Source organism: Coturnix japonica, chromosome 10 (genome assembly GCF_001577835.2).
Source record: "Coturnix japonica isolate 7356 chromosome 10, Coturnix japonica 2.1, whole genome shotgun sequence".
Lineage (NCBI taxonomy): Eukaryota > Metazoa > Chordata > Aves > Galliformes > Phasianidae > Coturnix > Coturnix japonica.
The window spans coordinates 767,427-778,075 of NC_029525.1; the positions used below are offsets into that span (position 1 = coordinate 767,427).

The 10,649-nt window shown below is 58.5% G+C and overlaps 1 protein-coding gene across 5 annotated transcripts; it reads right to left on the reverse strand.

Moving 5' to 3' along the window:
- Positions 1 to 102: 102 nt before the first annotated feature.
- Positions 103 to 10,649, reverse strand: AP3B2 (adaptor related protein complex 3 subunit beta 2). 5 transcript variants are annotated; one of them, XM_032446889.1, is made up of 28 exons: positions 10,361 to 10,649; positions 8,362 to 8,437; positions 8,182 to 8,256; positions 7,994 to 8,089; positions 7,745 to 7,905; positions 7,498 to 7,564; positions 7,017 to 7,199; positions 6,713 to 6,889; positions 6,385 to 6,482; positions 6,122 to 6,176; positions 5,900 to 5,971; positions 5,670 to 5,732; positions 5,338 to 5,470; positions 5,146 to 5,255; positions 4,892 to 5,068; positions 4,626 to 4,812; positions 4,415 to 4,533; positions 4,154 to 4,265; positions 3,697 to 3,910; positions 3,448 to 3,616; positions 3,316 to 3,370; positions 2,743 to 2,849; positions 2,416 to 2,647; positions 2,242 to 2,326; positions 1,565 to 1,662; positions 1,443 to 1,466; positions 747 to 885; positions 103 to 472 (listed from the first exon to the last, which is right to left on the reverse strand). In XM_032446889.1, the coding sequence occupies exons 1-28, from the start codon at positions 10,471 to 10,473 to the stop codon at positions 322 to 324; spliced, it is 3,348 nt and encodes a 1,115-aa protein (XP_032302780.1). In that variant the 5' UTR covers positions 10,474 to 10,649; the 3' UTR covers positions 103 to 321. The 5 variants fall into 5 exon arrangements, with proteins under 5 accessions (XP_032302780.1, XP_032302779.1, XP_015728242.1 ...); XM_032446888.1 differs by having other exon boundaries at positions 3,445 to 3,616; XM_015872756.2 differs by lacking the exon at positions 1,443 to 1,466 and having other exon boundaries at positions 3,445 to 3,616; positions 10,361 to 10,648.

Consider the following 10,649-nt stretch of genomic DNA (forward strand, 5'->3'; position numbering starts at 1 on the left):
TTCCCACTCCACACCTACAGGAAGGCTGCGGTGAGGTGTCCCTGTGAGGCCTCCTGAGGGGTTGCCCCAACCATCACACACACACACACTGCAGGAGGAGGCTGCGGGTTGGAGGGGAGCTTTATTGGCCATAATAAATAGGATTACATGGGACAACTGGTGAGAGATGGGTGGTTGGAGCCACCACGTCCCCACTGAGGGACGTCATCCTGCCCCGCTCCATGGAGGTTGGGGCAGGGAATAACCCCCTAATAGGGACAGGAGGATTTGGGGAGAGCGATGCGGGGCAGAGGGGTGGAGGAGTGTGGAGGGGCCCAGCTGTCATTGCGCCAGGGCCTGGATGATGTCCTTCACCAGCATGGTGCCGATCACCATCTTCTCACTGTTGATGGTCAGCTGGGCCGCTGCTCCCTCCCGCCACTCCAGGGTGATGAGCACCAGGCTCCCGCTGGTCACCGTCTTGGCCGCAAACCTGCCCGCCAGCAAACATGAGGCATTAGGATGAGCTGAGCCCTGCACCGTCACCCTGTCCTGGGATGGGGTGCAGTGAGGTGTCTGCCACCCACAGCCACTGCCACAGGGGGGTTGTGTGAGGGGTTCCTTATCCTAAAGGAAGCCCCAAGAGTCCTCATAAGGGAGCTGATTTCATTTGGGTAAGGCGGAATGGAGAACCGTGTGTGTCCAGACCCAACCTTATTCTTGCAGTGGGTCTCAGTCCCTGGGAAGCTGAGATGCTACAAGGCTACCTGTACTCGTTGTCAGCTCCACAGGGCACACGTCCCACGTTGGCAGCCGCGGTCACTTGCTGGACGATGGCATGGTCGCTCCGGCACTTCTCAGGCAGTGTCAGCTTCTCCGTGATCTCACTCATGCCCGTCAGTTTCCCTGGAGCGGGCAGCAGATGTCCTGCTTATCTCTGGCCACCACTGATAGCAGCCACGTCCCCACCAGGGCCCATTTTGCTGTCCTCAAGCCAAGCCCTCAGTCCTGTGCCTTCCCAGCTCAGCTCTGTCTCAGGACACCTCTGGATCCTCAGTGAGGACCTGTCTCCCTAGACCTTGGCAGAAGTGGATTTGGGAAAAACTTTCCTCCATGACCCTTTCCAGGCTTGTCCCTGTCACCCTGCCTGTCCCATGTCTCTAGGGATGGGCTCCTCCAGGCAGCAGCAGTGTGAGGTGATAGAGCCAGGTTCCACGGGCACTGAGCACCCACCGTATCCTGGCATCTCCAGCTCACTACAGACATATCTCTTGGAGTGAGGTGGCACGGGGCCAGGGCATCCCTGTCACTCACCATGAAGTGACATGATGTTCCTGTGCCAAGCAGAAAGGGGTCTGGGGACCCTGTGAAGGCCCACGGACAGGATCTTAAGATGTCCCGCTACCCCACAGGACAACCTTGTTGCCAGAGGGGAAAATGGGAGCTACTCTAGAGCCACTTACCCTCACCCCGCCGTGCAAAGTGCTCTGGGCCATGGCGCAAGTGGCAGGGGGACAAAGCATGCAGTGAGTGCCACCGTGGGGATGGTGGGTGACCCCCCAGCATGGCCCTGGTTGCCACTTACCCTGCTCCTTCCTGAATTCGTTCTCGCTCATGAAGACAGGGGCCATCAGCTCCCCAACTGGTGGCTGGATGGAAACGTAGAAGTGGCGCGTGTGGGTGCTGGGGAGACAGGCAGGTGAGAGGGGATGCATGAGAGGACACTACTTGCCCCTGCCCTGACCCTAACCCTAAGCCAGCTCAGGCAGGAGGATGACTGGAGGGAAATGGAGGAACAAAATGGCTGGAGAATAGGGAATTCCATCAGGCTGGACCAGGGACTGCTTCCACCTCCTTGTATCCTAGTACATGCCCCACTGTCCCCGTGTCCATGCCAGTGTTCCTCCTCCCTTGGAAGGACCCTGAGGCCCATCCTGGTGTCCTCGTCCTTCTGCCCCACTGTCTGCTGCAGTTCACCATACCCCGTTCTGCTGTTTTTGGGATACTCCAATGCTCTGTGCTGATATCCCTTTTCCCCCAGTGCCCATCTAGCTGTCATGAAACCTTGTCTTGCCATTCCTTGCCCCTTGGGCTCCCTCATACCCTGTCCTGCTGTTCCCCAACCCTTAGGGTAGCCAAAGGGCTTGCCCTGCTATCTGTTGTCCCCTGCAGCCCTGTGTCCCTTAGAGGGTTGTTGATACCCATCCCACTGTCTCCATCCCCCGGGACACCCCTCCTGTCCTCTCCTACCCAGTCACTCACCACAGCTGGAAGTTGGCTGCCTGGGTGGAGTCGCAGAAGTCGATGCCCATCACCACGCTGGCTGTGTCCCCAGGTGCCAGGCTCTCTGAAAGCACAGGGCTGCCACCGTGTCCCCCTCCCTTCCACCACTGTCCCCTTTCATCCCCAAAGCATTGGTGCCCTGCTACACCATACCAATCTCGGGGAACTCCTGGATCCGCATGCCCGCAAGCAGCTTGGGCTCGCTGACCCGCAGGCTTTTCACCTCGGCATCAGTGTTATTGGAGATTTGGATCTGGACAGCCACCATGTGCGGATCTCCCGGGAAGGGACGGCGGCTGAAGCAGTACTCAACTGAGAGCCCCTCACCCGCCATGCGGTGCAGCAGCTCATATGTCCTCACCGCGCCAAAAGCTGGGCTCAGCAGCTGCCAGGGACCACAGGACAATATGGGCCACCAAGCCCACCCCGTGGGCAACAGGGGTCTGGGTGGCCCATGGGAAGAACGTAGAGGACACTTACGGCAGGTGCCAGGGAGGTGTCGATAAGCGTGAGGCCCTCTAGATCAGTCACCAGGCTGGTGGAGATGATGCTGCTGGATGGGACAGGCTGGGGAGGTGGGGGGGTGACTGCAGGGGGAGGAAAGGGTTAACAAAGCTCCAATCAGACACAGACCTATGGGGACAGCCCTATGAGGATACCACATGGGGACAGTATTTACAGGTGTGTGAGGACAGCTACAGTGAGACAACAGCAGAGGGATACCAACCACATGAGGACAGCCTCAGTGGTGCAGTCCCGTGAGAAAACAGCAGAGGGACACCAACCACATGGGGACAGCCACATGGAGACAGCCCTGGTGGTACAGTCTCAAGGGCAAGTCCCTCAGGTACCACCTGAGGGGAAACTGCAGCATGGGACATCCTGGTGGCACAGTCACCTCCCCCACGACCAGCCTCAGGAGACAGGAGCCGTCCACTCCCACCATCTCTGTCCCCATTCCAGAGACCCCACGCCTCCCTGCATCCCCCTGCAGGCACTCATGCCTCAGTTTCCCTAGAGCCAACACCATGGCCATCCCACTCAGCCACTCACAATCATCCAGGTCGAGCAAGGAGATCTCCTTGGGGCCAGCCTTGCTGCTAGGGATCTACAATGTGTCAGAGACATGGGGTGAGCAGAGTGCAGAGATCTCCCCCAACCTCCTCCTGGCCCTGTTCTCACCGCCTTCTTCCGCTTGGCCTGGACCATGGTTGGTGCCTCAGTACCAGAGTCCGATCCTGAGGAGCTGCTCTCAGAAGCACTGGCCTCCTCTGATGAGGTCTCAGCATGACCCTTCTTCCCCTGTGGCCCTGCAACCTTTTTCACCTTTTTCCCCCCAGCCTCCTCTTCCTCGCTGGAGCAACAGGAAGAGGGAAGCTTTAGGGGAGGCCATGCCACCAGCTTGGCTGGGGGGATCCAGCCTCCCCAGGTTACCTGCCCATGCTCCCTGAGGATGCCTTCCGGGAGCCTCCCTTCTCCTTCCTCTTCTTCCTCTTCTCCTCCTCTTCCTCCTCCTCCTCCTCCTCCTTGTCCTCTGACTGCTCCCCGCTGCCTTCCTCTTCCTCCTCCTCATCCTCCTCCTCACTGCTGGAGCTGGAGGTGCCGGAGCTGCTGCTGCTGCCACTTTCCTCGCTGTCGGACTCGGGTTCTGCAGGGGACATGGTTCAGTCCCACTGCTCTGTCTCTACATCTCCACCATACCCCACAGTGTCCCACTGTATCCCATGTCCCCAGAGCTGCTCATGGCATCCTACAGCACCCCCACATCTCCTACCACATCTTAGCTTCCCCAGTATGATGGGATGTCCTTAGCATGGTGACCCTGGCCCCACGCCCCACCGTGGTGTCCTCTGCTTGATGCCCCACCATGATGGCTCCACCACGTCCTCACCACTGTCTGCTGATTCTGTGGGCCCTGACTCCCCCTCTGAGTCAGAGTAGAAAGGTTTCTCCACCTTCTCCTTCCTCTTCTCCCGGCTGGTGCACTTGGTCCACTCAGGAACCTGCTGACACAAGGCTTGTTAGGGTTCTCACTCAGTGTGGCTGAACGGTCACCCAGGGGGGATATGTGGCACCTTCGGGAGTTCTCCCAAGACCCAGCAAGATGCCCTGACCTTAGTATGTCCCATGTACACCAGGGTGCCCCACACACCTCCACATTCCTCACAGAGGGGTCTGGAGCCTCATCTGGCCAGTCTGGCAGCTCCTGGTACCCAACAGCCTTGGCATTGAGCAGATGGGACAGAGATCCTAGCTGGAAATGATCCCGGTCTATGGCAGAATGAGAAGTGATTGCAGCTCAGGAATTGCACTGCAGTGACATCTCACCCCATGTCCCCACACCCTGCAAGCAGAGTGGGTACCTTTGAAAGAGGACTCCAGGATGGGAGCGGGTTTTTGAGCCAGGAAGAGCTTCTTGGCATATTTGTTGAGGGCCCCACTCTTTTCAGTGGGCACAATGAGCTGGCGGATGAAGCGAGCACGGTCGCGGATGTCATAATTTTGGTCGTACTTGGCCAAGTTGAGCACGTACTGGGTCAGGAGCTTGCTCTGCACCGAGGGACATGCTTAGGGCAGTCTTTGGGATAAGGAAACTGAGTCAGGCAGTGGGGTCATGTGCCCAGGGTACCTGCTTGGAGTTGGTTAGATAGAGCTTGGCCGCGAGGTTGATGACCTGCAGCTTAACAATGTCTTCCTCATTAGTGAAAGTCTTAGCCATCTTGCGCAGCACATCGGGTGCAATCTTGGGCACGTGCTCACAGTACTCGCCGATCAGCCACAGGATGCTTGCCCGTGCCATTGGCACCTGCAGAAGAACCCCAGGCATGTGGCATCACTGCCACCCTCTCTGCTCCAGAGAAGGACACACATGCCTTGACCTACCTGGATGTTATCGGTGAGCTTGGCCATGTGTTTGATGATCTCACTGTGCTGAGCTGGCTGCATCTGCAGCAGCTTCTTGATGACAACCACGGACTCAGCCACCACTAGCTCTGTGGGTAGAGACTCTGCCTCAGGGGGATCCTCCCTGAGGGACAAAGTGCCCATATTTCACCCCCCACCATGTATGCTCACCGTCCCGGTTGGAGAGGAGCTGGACCAGACCATTGAGGCAGGTGTCCCGCACCTTGCCGATGTTGGTGGCACAGCGCCCAATGGCTTGGATGGTGGCTGCCACAAAGTCCTTGTCCATGCTGCGGATATAGGTCTGCACAGGCAGAGCATATCACTTGTGTGGCAGCACTGGGTGTCTGCACCATGTGGGGCCTTGCATTGGGGTTGGCACAGCCTCATCTCTCTCCTCCCACTGGGGCTCTCCTCTGCCCCCCGCATGGTGGCATTTTGGCACCCACAGCCATGCCACAATAGCAACATGGTGCCTAAATCTGCCTGTGGCCATGACATACCTGAAACTCCCTCAGGATGGTAGAGATGTTGGTCTCATTGGCCAGGTTGGTGAGAACCTCCAGCTGCAGGAAGGAAGGAAAGGTAGTCATCTTGGGGATGTGACCTGAGGACATTGAGTCCATGGTGCCTGCCTGTCCCTCCAGCATGGAGGATGGCCGCTCCATGTTGGAGAGCTCCAAGGAGCCCCAGAGTCCTCAGTCCTGGGCCCTGCCAGGTGTTTGCAGCTCACCTTGAGGATCTTGATCTGTGTGGGGTCTGTGGAGCGGATGTAGAAGCTCTTGAGATAGGGCTCAAACATTCCCTGAGCAGAGAGACAGTGGTGTTAGTACCATCATTGTCTCTACCACGCTCACCCATGGGCAGGTGGCGCTGGTGACTGGCTGCCAGACAGTCCTCACTCCACTCCAGAGTTAACAAGGCTGACTCCTCCAGCACCAGCGCCCAGACTCACCCGCCGTTTGATGGACATGGTAGCCACATTCTGCAGCACAACATACTGCACCTCGCTGTGGGGACAGAGAGGGGACTACCATCAGGGGCCAGACCAGACCCCTGTCTCAGTATGTCCCCATGAAGACAGGGCAAGACTCACCATCAAGGCAGTGCTACCACAATGCCTCCACCCCTTATTCAGGATGTCTGAGGCTCCCCATGAGTCTCACTGGCCATGTCCTCTAGGGTGGGGGTGACCACCAAAACCCATGTGCCACATACCTGTGACTCCGCAGGAGCCGCACCAGTGCCTTGGCAATGACGCCAACCTCTGCCTTGGGTGCCAGATGGAAGTACAGCTGTGCCACAGCCATCACCACCTGCAGGGAGACACTTGCCTGTCCCCAGTGCTTCATGGAGACATGCCAGGGAATTGCTGTTCCCAGCAGCACAGGGAGGAAGCTGAACCCCGGGGAATGCCACCCTTGGAGATCTCTCAAGACATTCCCAGCACCATGGTGGGTTCTTGCCCAGTGGGCATATCATGAGCCCAAGGCTGAGGGACACTGCTGTTGGCGTTGGGGACAAGAAGGGCTAGAATTGGGCTCACTGCAGCATTGCGGCTCTGCAGTAGGGGTTTGGTGTTGCGCAGCAGCAGGCGGTGATCGGGGTCCATGACATAGGGTTTGCGCTTGGCCAACGAGGCAGCCTCTGCCTTGGCATCCTTGGTATCCTCTTCCTCGGAGCCATAGAAAGCCTTCTCTGCACTCTCCTCTAGTAGGGATTCCTGTCAGCAACACACACTTTCGCTCTAAAACCCTAACCACAGCAGTAGCACACTGGAGCATCCCTGGTGTCAAGGTGGCCGGGGACACTCCAAGATGGCTAAGACACCCTGAGGTTCCCAAACTCACATTCTGATTGGGGCTGAGGAACTGGGTACGTGCATAGCGGGTCAGCATGTTGATGATCACCACCTGGCCCCATTCCTCCACATCAATGAGCAGGTTGCAGAGCTTTCGGTAATTCTTGTGAATGAGGTCAATGCGCTCTGGGCAGACCTCCTCAAACGCCATCACCACGCTGCCAGCCACCAGCTACGGAGGGAAAGTTGGGGTGGCTCACTGGAGTGGTGGCATCTCCAAGAAGATGCTGGTTTTATGGGGAAGGGGACTTCCCCATGAGGATGATGGGTTGATGGGGATGATGGCATCCTACAAGGATGCCATCTCTGTGGGTATGGCTGCATCCCTGTAAGGATGCTAGATCACTAGGATGGTGACATCCTTGTGAGGATGATGGCACTGAAGAGATGGTGGCACCTCCAGGAGGATGCTGGCTCAGCAGGGACAACAGCATCTTCACATTTGGGGATAGGAGAGAAACAGAGCTCACTGTGGTCTTGTCCGCCAGCAGCTTCTCAATGACTTCGATGAGCTGGTCCTTCTGATCCGAGTCAAGACTGCAAGGGAAGAGTGGGCTTGGTGTGAGTGGGATTGTATCTAGCCCCATAAATCCTCCCTCCCTCTTGGCACCAAGCAGCTGAAACTCCACCACCAAGATCTGAGCCCACAGAAATTGAGCAAAAAGATGTGCAGAGCTTTCAATGAGTCTCCCTCATTCTCAGCAGCCATCCTATCACCTGTAGAGCTTTGGGATGGCGTGGGCAGCTGTCTTCCGCACATATGGGGACATGTCTGATGCAGCTTCCTTGATGGCCAGCATCATGATGGGCACAATGATAGGCACACGGATGCTGGAGAGGACGCGCAGAGCACTGGCACGGATCAGCTGGTTGGGGTCCTACTGGGATATATGCATTGCTGCAAGGAGCCAGGACAGCCTCACAGCCTTCCTGTTGGCCCCAGAAAGGGGCAGAAATTATTCCCACCTTGAGTCCCCGCTGGAAGGTGGAGATGGAGAGCAGGGCTAGATCCTGCTGCTCCTCTGCGTAGCGCACCAGGTACACATACACCAGCTTCTTCACCTACGGGGTGGAGACCAAGATTGTAGGGACCACCAAACACTCCCAAGACCCTCCCAAACAGGGAGCACCCCAAGTCCCGGGAACAAGCTCACCTCAATGTTCTTGCAGGCAACATTCTTCACCACAGCTGGAAAGAGGTCGGAGGCATTTTTGCCCCGGGCGATCATCTAGGGAAGGAAGGAGTGGTGTGACTTGAGGTGGCTGGTGTGGCACATCATGGCACAGCACAGCCCGGCATGGCACAGAACAGCGCTGCACACAGCGCAACCCACCGCCACGATCCTCTTCATAGCCTCCAGCTTGAGTGAGTCCTTGTTGCTGTCCAGCATCTCCTTGAGGTCATCGTGCCTGTACCACGTCAGGGTGGAAAGCGCTGCTGGCCACTTTTAGCCCTTTTTAGCCCCCTTTTTAGCCCTTTCCCATGGTGAGAGATGCCTGCAACCTGACCCCCTGGGGCTGTGCAATATTGATAGGGCAGGAGTTGGGTTACAGCTGCATGCAAAAGGAGCTGAGTGACTGGCATGGCACTGGCCACCAACTCTGTCCCCCTCCTGGTCATCAGCTGGATGTCTCCTGTCCCCTCCTGGGCACGCTGCTGTGAATGCACCCCAACAAACAGCTTTCTCCCCGTGCCCTTCTTGGTGTGGTAATTGCGAGCAGTGTCCCCTTTTATAAGACATATCTGTCCCCACCAAACTGGGGGGGACTTGCAAGTCTGCATCTACCCACAACAGCCCCATCTTCACAACAAAACAGCAGTTTTCCCAAACCAGGACAGATCTGCACCAAAACAGCTCCACTATTTGGTGACAGTCTTCTGGGGCACACAACATCCCAAGACCTCCTAGGACAATGCTCATCCCCAGCCACCACTGTCACTATCCCTGGGGTCTCCCTGGGGAGGTCTTACCGTGGTGGCTGCCCGGTGCTGGCAGCCACCTCATCCTTGGGGACTGCCAGTGGCCGCAGCTCGTCAGCACGCAGCGTGCTGTAGCAGGTAGGTGGCCCAGCCTCGGTGGCCAGCACTGGGCTAGTCACCTCCTCGGCCACATCACTGCCTGCCACCGATTTTGGCCGCAGCAGCTTCTGCACAGGTGGCAGTGAGAGCATTGCTATGGCTGAGGGTGGTCCTGGGGACAGCGGGGATGGTGGCAGGGCTGTGGCCTTGCTCCTCCTCCTGAAACCTGATGCTGGGCTTCGGGTTGGGTTGCGCTGACAACCCAACAAGGCCACCAAGGTGCTTTGAAGTCCCAAGTGCCACCCATCCTGTAGCCAGGATGTGGGAACATGGCACGGAAATGCTCCCCTGGGGACTTTGAGTGGCTCAGTCTTTTCTGAGGACATCCCCAAAGGGGTGGGACAGTTGTGGGTGTTCCAGAAGAGTGACGGGTGGCACATAGGGCTCATGGTGACAACAACAGATCCAGTGTGGCCACAGACAGATTGAGCAGCACGTGGGTGATGGAGCCACTGCCAGGGGTCAGGGATGGGGGACATTGCCAGGAGGTCAGGAATTTGGGAAAATTACTGGGAGGGCTAAGACGGGGCACAGTGACAGAGTGGGAGACACGGCATGGGGTGGAGGGGGCGGGTGGGGAAGGATAGAGTCAGAATAAGGAATATTGACAGGGGCTGAGGGGTCAGTGCCAGCAGGGGGGACACAGGCAGGGGTTTGAGGTAGGAGACACGGTCAGCCTGAGGGACACTGCTGAGTTGAAGGGGGACTATGACAACGTGGGGGACATTTTGTGAGGATTGGTAATAGGGGACAGTGCTAGTGGACAATGGACTGAGTGCCATGCCATGCTGGTGAATGTTGCCGGATGGGGGGGGAGACCCTGCTTTCCCCTCTTCCTTTTCCCGTTCCGTTCCCCAGCCCCCCCACCCCCATATCCCCGTGTCCCCTAAAGCCTGCTGGCCGCATGTGACACCTGCCATCCCGGTGCCATTGGGCACTGCATGCTCACGGGGGCATAAGGATCCTGCAGCCCCCCCCACCCCGTGCCGTAGCGGGTGCGTATCTGGGAGCCATGTCCCCCCCCCGGGGGACAGCGAGGAGGCTGCTTCCCATCCCCACTCCTCCCCACACCCCCCTGCTCCAAACCGCCGCTTTCCCCTCAAAAAGGCGGCGCATCCCTTTGCACAAGATGCCGCATCTCCATCCGTGTCCCCACGCCGCGGCGGGGTCACCGCCACCCGCAGCCATTGTCTCCGTGGGGTGTGTGCGCGCGCGCATGTGCCACCCGCGTCCCCGCGTCCCCGCGTCCCCACCTCTTGTAGTCGGAGGCGAAGATGCCGCCGCTGGCGGGGTCGTGGCCGTACTCGGGCTCCCCCAGGCTGGAGGACCCCCCCTTCTCTTCGCCGTAGGCCGGGCTGGCCGCCATGGCGCTGCTGGCGCAGGCCGGGATGCGCAGCCTGGGGACGCCGCACTGATGTCAGCGTCGTGCGAGGACGGTCACCGCCACCGCTTAAAGGCACCGGGCAGCGCAGCGCCCGCGGAACCGCGCGGCCTTGGGGATGCTCGGACGCCGGGTTTCAGGGCGACGCACCCACGTGGCTC

What these genes read in the sequence shown, in the direction of transcription:
- AP3B2 (XM_032446891.1), bottom strand. Translation starts at nt 9,586, where the DNA reads ATGTCCCCCATCCCTGACCCCTGGCAGTGGCTCCATCACCCACGTGCT. An exon ending in GCCATCCCAAAGCTCTACAG is followed by an intron (nt 7,565 to 7,744) that starts GTGATAGGATGG and finishes CTTCCCTTGCAG; the next exon opens with TCTTGACTCGGATCAGAAGG. An exon ending in CACAGATCAAGATCCTCAAG is followed by an intron (nt 5,733 to 5,899) that starts GTGAGCTGCAAA and finishes TCCTTCCTGCAG; the next exon opens with CTGGAGGTTCTCACCAACCT.